Below are 14,610 nucleotides of genomic sequence, written 5' to 3' on the forward strand. Positions count from 1 at the left end.
ATGAAGTGATGTCTGCCTGCCAATGTGAAGACTCAGCTGAGAATGATCAGATAGAAGAGGGCTTTGTGACACAGTACCTGAATGTCAGAGCAACCTCTGAAAACTCATAAAAACATGATTGTATAGAAGCTTTTTTGAATTTTCATGACTAGCCAGGACAACACTAATTTGTCAGTATAAATTTCATATAGCAGATTTCTATTTCTCACTAGACATTTCTGTGTTTTTATGTAAGCATAAGATTTGGTTTGTCAAACCCTCATTTGTATCTGATTATCAAATAAATACAAGGACAGAAATCTTTCTCTGCCTTTTGAACTATTTCTGTGAACGAGATACCCATGTGTGGGATAATGCCAAGTCAAAGGGTATGAACATTTTTAAGGTTCTCGATCCTTGTTTCCAAATTACTTTGCAAAAAGATTGAACCAATTTACACTCCCACCAGCAGTGTATGAAAATACATTTAAATGCAAATTCCAAGCTGCAGAATCTCTTTCTTAGGTATTTCACTTAAAATTTTTTAATGCTAAGCAAAAGCCGACCCAGGATGTTAAAAAAAGGAAGTCTGATATAAAAATGGAGCAGATAGTTAAAACAGTTTGGGCAGAAATAAGCTTTATAAAGGCCCAAACCGGCTGATAAAAATTTTAAGGCATCATAGCAGAACACAATTCTGAAGGGACCATTAACAATTTGGCTTAGATTAGGATAGCGACCGCCAAGAATGTCGGGCGTGGTCCATGTACCAAATTCCAGTTTAGAAAAAGCAGGGTATTTTATTTTTTTAATACTTCATTTTGTTCTAAAGACGATTTAAGATACCTAAAGGGAGGATCTTGAGAAGTAGCATTGTATCAATGCCGTGAAGATGAAATGAACCCACGCCCTCAGAACTACGGTCCGCGCTTATCTCTCCATGGAATGCCTCGCCTCTGTAATCCGAGTCCAGCTTGCAACCACAATGACCGCCTCTACGTCTAATAATGGGGCACAGTGATTTGGGAGGGGGGCTTGGGAGCGGGGCAGGCAAGGGGAAGCCCAGACTCCGCGTACCCAACCACTGAATTCTACACAAACCTCAAAGGTTCTGGGATCTCAGCCTTCAGGCAGGACCTCCTACCCACCTCCGCCAGTTATTTGGGAACCAGCCCCGTCCCCGCCTGCAAGGCTTCTTTGACTACTTCAGTGCCCCCTCCGACCCGCTTCCACGAGAAAGAGAAAGGGCTGACGCCCGAGGAGGAGCCACAAACTCGATTTCACCCCTCTCCGCTTCTCCTTCCTCACTTTTGTTCCTCCTTTCCTGCTGGCTCTCCCTTCTTCCCCTTCTTTTCTTCTTTGCCTATCCCTCCTCGCCTCCTCTCCCTGCCTCTTCCCCGGGACGGATCACCGCTTCGCCTCCGCTCCTCGAGCGCAGAGCTCCCCTCCCCTCTCCTCCCCACCGCCCAAGCTCTCGGCTCGCGGCCCCATCCCGCAGCCAATCAGCGCGCGGCCTCCCGCGGCCCCGCCCCCGCAGGCCTTTCCGGGCGGGCCCGGCGGAGCCCAGGCCGCGGGTGCGGAGGGCGGCGCCGCGGGGCGGGGGCTGATGGGGTCTGGCGGACGGGCGGCGCCGGTGCGGGGCTCGCCTGGACGCGGGTGTGCGGAGGTGTGAGGGGGCGAGGCGGGCGCTGCGGCCCGCCCGGGATGGGCCAGCCCTGGCCTGGCGGGGCCGAGCCGGAGGCGAGGGCGGCGCGCGGGCCAGGCCTGCCGGGCGGGCGGCCGGGGGGCTGAGGTAGAAGTGGGCGCGTAGGAAGGGGCCGAGCCAAGGCGGTGGGTGGAGCGGCGAGGGGGGCGGAGGCTGGGCCGCGGCGGGCGAGAGAAGCGCAGCGCCTGTCCGGGGCTCGGTGGCGGCGGCGGCGCCTGAGGAGGCAGAGGAGGCGGCGGGCCGGACGAGTGCCCGGAGGTGGCGGACGAGGCGCCGGGGGCCCCCATGGGCGGGTGTGTGGGCGCCCAGCACGACTCCTCGGGCAGCCTCAACGAGAACTCGGAGGGCACCGGAGGTAGGTGAGCGCCAGGGGGCAGCCTCGGCCCCCCATTGTTCCCGGCCAGGCCCGGCCACCTGTCCCGGCTCCTGCGGGCCCGCGGGCCGCGCGGCCGGGGCCCCCGCGCCCCTTTGTCATCCACTCCTCCACGTCACTCCCCGCGCTCCGCTTCCGGCCGCCCCGCCGACCGCGGGGTCGCCCCCTGCCCTCCCGGTCCCTGAGGAAAGTCCTTCGCACGCCTGGGATGTAGCCCTCGGCCTCTAGACCCCACCGCCTCGGCTCGGGAAACTCCCGACTAGAAACTGCCTTTCTTGGCCACCTCACTCCCTCTCCAGCCCGTTTAATTATTCAGGAACAGGATGGCGGCGCTGGGGTTGCAGAAAAGCGAATTGATGGAGGGGGGAGGTTGGGGAGGGGAGCCTAATGCATTCCCTTCGACGGGCCCCGCCACATCTCTCCGCACCCTTCCTCGTTCAGCAGAGTTGGCTGGTCTCAGCTTTCCTGAGTTTCAGATGACAGCTGCCCTGGTTGGTTCCAGTTTGGCCATTTAAACCTGCAAGTTTCTGGAGCTTGGCTGGGGAAGTCTCAAGTGGCCACACGCATTATTTTAAGGAGGGGTTGGGAAACAGTCCAGTCCGCCCGAGGAAAACGTGGCTTCTTGCTACAGCATGCGGGTGCTGGGCCAGTTTGCTGTCGGGGTGGGCTAGTCAAATTCCTATCCGCCTTACGTAAAGGAAAATATGTAGGATAAAAGCACAAATACGAGAGTCCGACTTAGCTTCGTAGGATCAGTACTTTAAAAGTTTTCTAACGCGGAACGCACTTCTGGTTTATCGTAAATGGTTTGCTGAGGCGAGCTTTTTTATTCAGGCGGCATTGTAGTATAGCGGTGTAATAAGAAAATTAATTCTACCTTTACTTAAATGATCGTTGCCTGAGTCCACTCTGTATCTTGTGTAGAGGGCAGAATGTTTTAGGGAAAGAAGAAACAGCTAGGAATAGCAAAGATGACTGCGTTGGTTTTGTTCCAACCTCCTGTTAGATGTCTCAGAATGTGGGGCGTATTTATAAGTTCCTAAACTAAGTCGTTTGGGGATGAGAGGGTCTACAACTTTTTCTTAGACTAGCTTTAGACCAGTTGCTTGCCCTCTCACTTGAGCTCCACTTATAAACTGTGTATACCTAACATTTGGCTGATGAATTTCCTGAATTAAATGATATTTTGCCATGCCACCTCATTAAAATCTGTGGGTTTCCTGTATGATTAAATCCTGGGCAGATAGTTTAAGAGTTCAGTGAAGTGTGTCTTGAAAAAAACTTGTACGTGCAAATGGTATTTAACAGTGCATTTCATGTCATAGCATTATTTGGTGGCACATTAACAGTGAGATCCTCAGTAATAACAAAGCAGGAGATAAAAAGGGTATGATTTTAAAACAGCTCTGGGGTAAGATCAGATTGGGGGGGTTCACAGTGATTCTGCCTGCAAGTGAGGTGATCACTAATGGTACTAAAATATATTAGTACGTGCTATAGGTAGTGTTTAGTTTCAATTAAATTTAATTTTTTTGCACTCAAAATTTTTAATAAACATCTTTCCCTTCTTGCTAATGAACTTGAGCCAATTTCGTTAAGACTTTTGGTAACCTGACTTATGACCAGCCAGGCATTATTAGCATGGGTCTTTAAAAGTATGAAGTCTTAGCTTCTGGTAATTTATTGCCAGTGGTGTCTAGTTAGATAGCCCTAGTATCAGTTTCCTTGAGAACTGAGTTCTCTGGACTTTAAGCTGTGCTGTACCTTTCCAAAGTAAAGTTTAGAAAAAAGAAACAGCAACTATCAAACCTCCTTATTTTCTCCTGAAGATGAAGTGTGGGCCTCATGTAACTGGGATGGAGGAAGGAGCTGTGTGGGATAAAAGGAATTTAATTGTGGAAGCCTTTATTCGTCATTATTGTCATGATAGTTAAGAGTTAATTGTGGTTTAAAGGAATTAGCTCAGGTGAGTGTTTCAGGTTAATACATTAAATAGTTTTTGCTTATATTAGTAGGTTTTTGTTGAGAAGAGAAAAACTATTTTTCCTAAGAGTGTTGGCACAGATCATTCGCTTTTCAAACATAATGGTTCATAGTTTTAATCAGGATGTTTGGGTTATGAAAAATTCTTTTATCAACATGAAGTAAAATTAAAGTCTTCTGATGCTTTTCATGACCTTTTTAATTACATTCACAATGTTATTGAATGTAATGTGGAATCTCAACATTTTAGATTGACTTGACTCTTGAGGATTAGCTAGTCTTAGTAAAAAAAAAAAAAATTACTTTTTTGAAAACCTTTTTGGTTGTTTGAGATACTGTACTTTCCCTTTCCCTCTGGATCTAAGTCTCTTATGTATGCAAGTTAATTATGGTACATGAGAAAAACTTCCTTACTTGGTGATTTACTTCTTTGAAGGAATTTGGGAAATTTTTGCAAAAGACCTTAGGATACGGAAATTGCTTAATTTACATTTTAAGATTTGTGTTACATGTTATTTTGGAATCATTTGTAGTATTTTCCTCTGGCATACTTTGCCTAGAATTGTTTGTGAGTTTTTTAAATGCCTAATTTTCATCAAGACAACTGTATTATATACATTATATGCAATTATTTAGCAGTTCACTCCAAGCTTCCATGCTCCTAGAACATTTTTTAACAGCATATTCTGTGTGGTTCTCTGCCTTATTATAGTGATACTGTGATGCTGGGGTTGGAACTGAGGGCCTTTAGACAAGGCTTTATGTTAGCCCATGGCATTGGCTAATGAATTAAATCTCATGATTTTAAAAACAAATACGTGACAGGGTACCTGAGTGGCTCAGTCATTAAGCTTCTGCCTTCAGCTCGGGTTCAGCATTCCAGGGTGCTGGGATTGGGATCTCTGCTCAGTGGGAAGCCTGCTTCTCCCTCTCCTACTCCCTCTGCTTCTGTTCCCTGTCTTGCTGTGTCTCTCTCTCTCAAATAAATAAATAAAATCTTAAATAAATAAATTAAAAAATATATATATATGTGGGGAAAACAGTAAAATGAGATTAGTTGAAGAGAGCTAACTAGCTTTTTTTTTTTTTTTATTTTGTTCACCTCTTTAATGAACACAATAATGTACAAAGTAGGTTCTTACTTTCTGGGTTTGTCATTTATTCTTAGGTTCAGTAATATCCCAAGAGGACTAACCCTTGGTGGTCATAAGTTTCCAGGTTTACAGCAGGATAACTGACTGCTGTGCATTCATTTCTTTATTTCAGAATGTCATGAGAATATCATGGAATTTTTTTGGGTATTCATTTATAGCAACCTTATAGTCTACCTACTTGATTAACGGTGGTTTTTGAGTAATATTAACTACCATTTACCCAGTATTTGTTATGTAAGAAGTGTTGTGCTAAGTGATTATTTTCTCATTTAGTCTTCAACAACTCTGGGAGTTGGATAATATCTCTATTTTATGGATGGATTGAAGCTGGGAGAAATTAAATAACTTGCTTAACATCACATAGCTTACAAATAGTCAGAAACTTGAACTCAGAGCTGTACTGAAAAATTTCTCTTTTTTTCCGGTTTCATTTTTTTTTTTTAAAGATTTTATTTATTTATTTGTCAGAGAGAGAGAGAGAGCGAGCACAGGCAGACAGAGTGGCAGGCAGAGGCAGAGGGAGAAGCAGGCTCCCCACAGAGCAAGGAGCCCGATGTGGGACTCGATCCCAGGACGCCGGGATCATGACCTGAGCCGAAGGCAGCTGCCCAACCAACTGAGCCACCCAGGCGTCCCTTCCGGTTTCATTTTTTAGCTTGTGATACAGTACATACAAAATTTGCCGTTTTAACCATTTTTAAGTGTATAATTCAGTGGCATTAAGTGTATAATTCAGTATGCAACCATCACCACTGTGTATTTCCAAAATTTTTCATCTCTCCCAGCAGAAACTCTGGATCCATTAAGCAATACTGCTGCTCTTCTCTCCCAACCCCTGTTAACTTCTAAATCTAGGTTTTGTCTCTATGAATTTATCAAGTCTAGATATTTCATATAAGTGGAATAATACAATATTTATTCTTTTGTTTGTGGTATATTTCACTTAGCATAATGTCTGGGTTCATCCCGTGGTAGTAAATATCAGTACCTCATTCTTTTTATGGCTGAATAATATTCCATTGTATGTATATACCACATTTTGTTTATCCATTCTACTATTGATGGCCATTGGCTATGAACTTCGGTGTACGAAGAGCTGTTTGAGTCCCTGTTTTTGAGTCTTTTGGTTATAATACACCTAAGAGTGGAATTGCTAGGTTATATGGTAATTCTTGCTAGGTTAAATGGTTTACCTTTTGGAGGAACTGCCAGACTTTACCACAGTAGCTGCATTGTTTTACATTCTAGCAGCAACGTTACAAGTGTTTTAGTTTCTCCATATGTTCATCCACACTAATCTCCCATTTTTTTTTTAAAGATTTTATTTATTTATTTGACAGAGAGAGATCACAAGTAGACAGAGAGGCAGGCAGAGAGAGAGAGGGAAGCAGGCTCCCTACTGAGCAGAGAGCCCGACACGGGACTCGATCCCAGGACCCTGAGATCATAACCTGAGCCAAAGGCAGCAGCTCAACCCACTGAGCCACCCAGGCACTCTAATCTCCCATTTTTAAAATTATAGCCAATGTAGTTGGTATAAAACCACACTGTGGTTTTGGTTTGCATTTCCATAATGACTAGTAATGTTGAGCATCTTTTAACGTGCTTCTTGGACATTTGTTTATCTTCTTTGGAGAAACGTCTGTTTAAGCCCTGTGGCTATTTTTTAATTGGGTTATTTTGGGTTTTTGTTATTGTTGTTGGTTGTGGGAGATCTTTATATATTCTGTACATTAAATCCATATCACAGGGATGATTTGCAAATATTTTCTCCCATTTTTGGGTTGTCTTTTTACTTTTTTCCCCCCAGCATCTGGGTGGCTCACTCAGTTAAGCATCTGACTCTCATGATTTCAGGGTCATGAGATCGAGTCCTGCATCTGGCTCTGCCCTTGGCAGAGTCTGCTTGTCCCTCTGCCTCTGCCACTCCTGCTGTTCCCCTCCTCCCCTGTCTTTACACTCTCTTGATGTCCTTTGATACATAAAAGTTTTTAATTTTAATGGAGTCCAATTTATTTTTTCTTTTGCTGCCTGGGCTTCTAGTTTTGTTTTGTTTTTTTTTTAAAGATTTTATTTATTTATTTGACAGAGATCACAAGTAGGCAGAGAGGCAGGCAGAGAGAGAGGGAGGGAAGCAGGCTCCCTGCTGAGCAGAGAGCCTGATGTGGGACTTGATCCCAGGACCCTGGGATCATGACCTGAGCCGAAAGCAGAGGCTTTAACCCACTGAGCCACCCAGGCGCCCCTGGGCTTCTAGTTTTTGTTTTAAATGTATTTAATTCTTCACTGATGGAGAAAGCATAAATCTATAACCAATAATTCACAGTCTAACTTAACAATTTGCTTTCTTAACTATGAATAGAAAGCTGTTTTAAGTTTCTTTTCTGTATATGGTGATAAGGTTGATTAGCAATGAAATGCTTTTTAGAAAGTTGATGAAAGTAATCCATAAACCTACTTCAACTTCTTAATCAAGAGGTGATTGTTATATTTTCTGCACAAGCATTTTACAATCAACAGGCATTGAATACCCACAATATGTTGCTCTTGTTCCAAAAAAAGGAATCATGATCTTATTTCTTGAGTATGTCAAAATCCTTTTTTTTAGGAAAGAAAGCGTAATAAAATATGCATACATGAAATAACTATAAAACACTATGTAAACAGATAAATATACCATAGGATAAACTGTGCAAGTCCTGAGGGAATAAAAGAAAGTAGTGATCTGAGCTGCTCAAAGATATGGTCCCTGGACCAGCAGCTTTGCAGGAACCTGGGAGTATGTTAGAAGTACAGAATCTCAGGCCCCACCCATGACCTAATAAATCAGAATCTGCATTTTTAACAAGATTTTCAAATGGTTCCTATGCATATTAAAGTTGGAGAAGCACTGGTACAGGATTGCTTATAGTGGAAAGAGACTAAAGGGAGGAACCCAATAGGAAAAAAAATGGCATGAGTTGGTAATTTATTGGATATAAGAATACATACAAGAAAATAAAGTACACACAGTCCCCTGACTTATAATGGCTCACCTTACAATTTTTCTGTCTTAGAATTTTATGATGGTACAAAGTGATACATACACATTCAGTAGGAACCATACTTCACAGTTTAAATTTAGATCTTCTCTGTGGCTGGTGATAGGCGGTATGAGAGTCTCTTGTGATGCTGGGCAGTGGCAGCGAGCTGCAGCTCCCAGTCAGCTATGTGGTCATAAGGGTTAGCAACCAATAGACTTACTATTCTGTTTTTCAGTATAGCATTCAATTAATTGTATGATACTCGACACTTCATTATAAAATAAGCTTTATGTTAAATGATTTTGCCTGACTATAGGCTAATGTAAATGTTCTGTGCACATTTAAGGTAGGCTAGGCTAAGCTTTGATGTTCTATAGGTTAGTTGTATTAAATGTAATTTCTTTTTTATTTTTGAAGATTTTTATGAGACAGAGCGAGCGAGCAAGAGAAGAGGGAGAAACACTCCCTGCTGAGCAGGGATCCTGATGCGGTTCTGGATCCCAGGACTCTTGAGATCATGACCTGAGCGGAAGGCAGAGGCTTTAATCCACTGAGCCACCCAGGCACCCCTTAAATGCATTTTCAACTTAGGATTCATAGTTTTCAATTTATGATGGGTGTATTGGGATGTAACCTGTTATCAGTCGAGGAGATCTGTAATCCCGTATTTGTGAATCTGGATAACCAGGAATATTGAGATGGCCTGGCAGATTTGGGGAATAAGAGAGAGCTATCTTGGGCAATCTGTAGTTTGCCTTTCAGTATGTTAAGGTTTAGCTGACAAAATTTTTAAGTTGGGACATCGTGTTGGATGGTGCAGAAGTTTAGGTATGGAACTCCTAGATGTTCAGGTTATGAATGTGGATTTTGGAGTCAGCTGGGGTAGGTTGACTGAGGTATAAAAATAAATGACTACTTATAAGTAAGTAAAAAAGAGAGGAAAGTGCTAAGAATTGAGTCATCAAAATTTCACAGAAGATGGAGAAATGAGGTGATTACCTCTAATCAGGGCATGACCATAGTAGTAGATGGTCAGTATACTCAATTTTGTTGAATTACTGGGAAACAGGAAATCAGTCCTGTCGTCTGCCTTTGAAATTTATAGATCTGATTGTATTTGAACACACCATTCTTACAATTTCAGAAAATAACTTGGTTTGTTAACTTCTCATTCTGGTGTGGTGTTTGGAGAATTCTACCTATAGTTTATTACAACCAAACTCAAGATAGACTTCTTGAGCATTCAACCCTAGAATATTCCAGTAGCTCTTTTTTTTTTTTTTTTTTTTAAGATTTTATTTATTTATTTGGTAGACAGAGATCACAAGCAGGCATAGAGGCAGGCAGAGAGAGGGGGAAGCAGACTCGCTGCCAAGCAGTGAGCCCGATGTGGGGCTTGATTCCAGGACCCCAGGATCATGACCCGAGGCGAAGGCAAGAGGCTTTAACCCACTGAGCCACCCATGTAGCCCTTCAGTAGCTCTTTTGAGATTAGTGTATGTTAGAACAAACACATTTCTCTACAAAACCTTGTTTCTTTCTTCACCAAGAATATCATTATCTCCTCTTTATGTATTTTCAGTGTTTCATACTACACATCATCTAACGAGGTGGTTTACTGAATTTTCTTATGCTTCTACTCTTAGGGCTGAGTCTATAATTAAAAAATGAAGCAGAATTGAGCATGAGGAGGACTGAAGATTTAGTCTGTAACAGTGGAAGTAAAAATTTTTCATATTTTCAGCGTTGGTAGCTCTGAGGCTTTTATAAGCAGAGTGCATAAAATGTTATACCAATTGGAGAGAGATGTACTGTGAAATAGGAGGTATTTCCTTTTTTTTTTTTTTTTTTTAAGATTTACTTGAGAGAGAAAGAAACGGGAAAGTGGGAGAGAGAGAGAGAGAGAGAGAAATTCTAGCAGACTCCTTGATGAGCAGGGATCCCGATGTGGGGCTCAATCCCATGACCTTGAGATCATGACCTGAGTTGAAATCCGAAATTCTGACACTTAACTGATTGAGTCACCCAAACACCCCAGGAGGCATTTACTTGATGTAAAGTAGAAGGTGCTTGATTTTACCAGGAGGAGTATATCTGTGGGGAAAGACCTAAAGGAAAAGAAGGCAGCAAGAAGCTATAGGTTGGAAATACAGTGGAATTCTGGGTTGGTAAGTTTGGTAGGTTATGAGAACTTAATTTAGGTCAGGGGTGCTACAGTTGAAGATACTAAGATAGGGAGAATGCTCTTTGGGATGAGATTTAAGCACTTGAATTTATATTAAAAATTGACATGGGATGTTGTAGCCCCTACCGAATAAGCTGCCTTCTGTTGGGCTAGACCCCTTTTGTTCTCAATTTTCTAGCATATATATGTTTCTTCCCAGTCAGTATTGTCTTGGAGTTTATGTTGGAATGGCATTTTTTAAAGATTCTTGCTATGGATATAAATGGACTCTTTTTCACCTCTGACTGTATTTAGGAATCATTTGCTAGTACTGTATGCTATGAATAGAATCTTTAAAATCTTTAAGCCATTAGAAATGATGAGGATCTTCATTCTTCTGATTTTTTGATAGCCCTAGTCTCTAACACCTATCTTTCAATTTTAATAGATGGATTTTATTTTTAAATTTATCTGATTTTTTACTGTAAATGCAAAGCTTTGGCAGCATCTTGCTAGTAGTACTATACTCAGGTGAGTCTTCTGATAAGAATGATTATTGAGGGGACACCTGGATGGCTCAGTGGGTTAAAGCCTCTGCCTTCGGCTCAGGTCATGATCTCGGGGTCCTGGGATCGGGCCCTGCATTGGGCTCTCTGCTCGCTGGGGAGCCTGCTTCCCTTCCTCTCTCTGCCTGCCTCTCTGCCTACTTGTGATCTCTCTCTCTCTCTCTCTCTCTCTCTCTCTCTCTGTCAAATAAATAAATAAATAAAATCTTTTTTTAAAAAGTGATTATTGAGTGTTAATCACTTATAATAAGGAACTTGTACTGTTATATTAATAAATCAATTATCTCTCTTGTGATTTTTTACCAAAACACATTCTTCTCTTGTTTCTTTTTTTTAAAGATTTTATTTATTTGACAGAGATCACAAGTAGGCAGAGAGGCAGGTAGAGAGAGAGAGAGAGAGAGAGCAAGCGCAAGCTGAGCAGAGAGCCCGGTGCGGGGCTCGATCCCAGGACCCTAAGATTATGACCTGAGCCAAAGGCAGAGGCTTTAATCCACTGAGCCACCCAGGCGCCCCGTCTTCGCTTGTTTCAAGAAAGCATTAGGTTGACTTCATTTAGCAACATGATCATATTAATTGGGCATGATGATCAATTTGCTGATTTAGTGATTCTCTTCATTTTTCCTTACTGCAGACCACCTGAATGGTTTATCTTCATTTGGTGGACCATTGCACCAGATTCTTCCCGCCGCCCCTCACCATCCCTACCCAGCTTTCTGCTTCTGCTTATCGGGCATACTAGGCTACCAACAAGCTCCTCATGATTCACTGGTAGTTCAAGGACCATAGGTTGAGACTTTACTAACGCGTATGTACTTAAAGATGCATGTGTGTTGGCCAAGAACAATCAGCATGTTTTCACCTTGCATCAGCTACTTTGACTTGCAGTCAGTAAGAATCAAGTTTGTTTTTGAATATATTCCATATATTGAGCTGTGAGGTTAAATATTGCCGAGTGTACTTTGGGCGTTATAATGCCATTTTTTGCATGTTTTCAATAAAACTTTTAGGCAGTTCCATTATAGCTGTGTTTTCAGAAGTGGAATTTCTGTTGAAGTTAGATGTCTAAAGAAAAAAAAATCTTAATGTGTCGGAGTCATTTTAAGTGAATTTTACTTGAGTGTGAGTGAGGTCTTGATATACATTTGTTGAAGACTTGACTAAATAATGAGTTAGTGATTTTTGGACTTTTCTGATCAAGTCCTCACAGGAAACCCTTTAGATAATTTTTTGCGTTTACTGTAATTGGCTCCTAGGTATAAGCAAAAGCAGACCTATTTGGATCAGTTCAGATAGTTTCTGTGCTTTGGACTATGTGACTTTATATCAAAGGGGCAGATCTGGACTCAGATCACTCAGTTACGCTTTATGATAAACTATCACTTTTAATTCAGGGCAAACACTGTTTTTTAGGTGAGTTGATGATCCTTCCTGAAACTTTTAAAAATAGCCAGCCTCCATTATTTCTAATTGCCAGCACTTGAAGCTAACTATAAACAGAGATACAAATAAGGCCTGCTCTATGATATCAAATGGATTATAGTCTAATGGAGGAATCACATGTTTAATTAGGAAAAGTTTTAAAAGCTTCAATACAATGAAAAAGTATTATGGAAATTCAAGGAGTAGTGGGGAGCAGAGTCAGAAAACTTCACTGAAGAGGTGGTATAAGTAGTTGGGTCTTGAAAGAGAAGGAGCTGGAAGAAAAGCAGAAGGTCATCTTGTATGCAGAGGAAATTACTTGTATAGAAATATGAGAAAACATGGCATCTGGGGGACTGGCAAGAAGTTTGTGGATGGGGTAGGTGAAATGTGAAGTTACTAAGTTATGTTATCAGATTTTTTGAAGGCAGAATTGCCACAATTAATAGACCAAGTTGGGAGACAGTATATAGGTGATACTATTTAAGTGGTTTTTTGTTTTGTTTTTGTTTTGGTGCATCTAAGAAACTCTTTCCCATTTAACGCTGCATTCTGAGGTTATTTTATATAAAATTCTGATGTACTAAGTTGTTACAATCTTTAACAGATTTTTATTCTTTTGCAGTTTTTAATCATATTGTCACGTATTAAGTGTAAGAAATGTATTTAACTTTTTTTTACATGCATGAGGGGTGCCTGGCTGGCTCGGTCGCAAGAACATCCAACACTTGATCTTGGGATCATGAGTTCGATCCCCACGTTGGGTGTAAATATTACTTTTAAAAAAACACACACATACAACTTTTTAATTGTATGTATGTGTTTGTCTCAGATCAGTTTTTGTCTCTTGTGTCCTAGTTTTCTGCCACACGGAAAGAGTTTGTGCTAAGATTGTGCAGACCTGCATCAGTTTTAATGTCTTGAGAAAAGGCCTGCATTAGCTGTGGTACTTTGGGCTCAGTTTCTTACATGGTTGAAAGAAGAAAATGGATTAAATCATTGTCAAGATTGTATCTAATTCTTCTTTTAAACATTTTTAATGACAATTTTCAGGCATATTGAAAAATTGAAAGACTCTAACACAACGAACCTTTGAATACCCATCAGTTGTGTATGTGTGTATAAATATTTGCTTAACTGAGAGTACAGACATCCTGACACTTCAACATGCAAATACCATTATCACTGCTAAGATCTAGTCCTTAATCAGAATCCACCAATTATCCTCAGAATATCTTGTATTTATAGCTATTTTTTAAAATTGTATTTGTTATTTATTTGAGAGAGAGGGAGCACGAGCAGATGGAAGGAAAGGGAGAAGCAGCTCCCCACTTATGACCTGAGCCAAAGGCAGTTGCTTAACCAACTGAGCCACACAGGTGCCTCTTTTATAGCTTTTTTTTTTTTTTTTCCAAATTAGGACATATTCAGCATTTAGACATTGCATTTGTTTTTGTCTCTAATCTTTTTACATCTTGAACAGCTCCTCCTCTTTTCTCCCTGTAACACTGATTTTTTTTTTTTTGAAGAGTATTGTAGAGGGATGCCTACACCCAGTGCTCATTACATCACATGCCCTTCTTAATGCCCATCACCCCATTACCCCCCAACCCCCCTCCCTCCAGCAACCCTCAGTTTGTTCCCTATGATTAAGGGTCTCTTGAGGTGCTTGGGTGGCTCAGATGATTAAGCCTCTGTCTTTGGCTCAGGTTGTGATCTCCGGGTCCTGGGGTCAAGCCCCACATCGGGCTCCTGGCTCAGCAGGGAGTCTGCTTTTCCCTCTGCCTCTCCCCCCTTGTTCGTGCTCTCTGTCTCTCAAATGAATAAATAAAATCTTTTAAAAAAAGAACCTCTTATGGTTTGTCTCCCTCTCTGATTTTGTCTTATTTTATCTTTCCCTTCCTTCCTCTATGCTACTGTTTTGTTTCTTAAATTCCATAAGAGTGAAATCATGATAATTGTCTTTCTCTGATTGACTTATTTCACTTAGCATAATACCCTCCAGTTCCATCCTCTTTGTTGCAAATGGCAAGATTTCAATTTTTTTTTTTTTTTAAGATTTTATTTATTTATTTGACAGAGAGAGATCACAAGTAGACAGAGAGGCAGGCAGAGAGAGGGAGGGAAGCAGGCTCCATGCTGAGCAGAGAGCCCGATGTGGGACTCGATCCCAGGACCCTGAGATCATGACCTGAGCCGAAGGCAGCGGCTTAAACCACTGAGCCACCCAGGCGCCCCACT

The 14,610-nt window shown here is 41.7% G+C and overlaps 1 protein-coding gene across 1 annotated transcript in view; it reads left to right on the forward strand.

The window, feature by feature from the left end:
• Positions 1–1,667: 1,667 nt before the first annotated feature.
• Positions 1,668–14,610, forward strand: part of LOC111141107 (ubiquitin domain containing 2) — a 60,010-nt gene continuing 47,067 nt past the window's right edge. Inside the window, exon 1 of the mRNA XM_022493443.1 lies at positions 1,668–2,039. Within this exon, the coding sequence (XP_022349151.1) occupies positions 1,970–2,039 (70 nt within the window). The 5' untranslated portion in view covers positions 1,668–1,969. The remainder of the gene's footprint in view (positions 2,040–14,610) is intronic.

This window comes from Enhydra lutris, unplaced genomic scaffold (assembly GCF_002288905.1).
Source record: "Enhydra lutris kenyoni isolate GAN:26980312 unplaced genomic scaffold, ASM228890v2 scaffoldscaffold5, whole genome shotgun sequence".
NCBI lineage: Eukaryota > Metazoa > Chordata > Mammalia > Carnivora > Mustelidae > Enhydra > Enhydra lutris.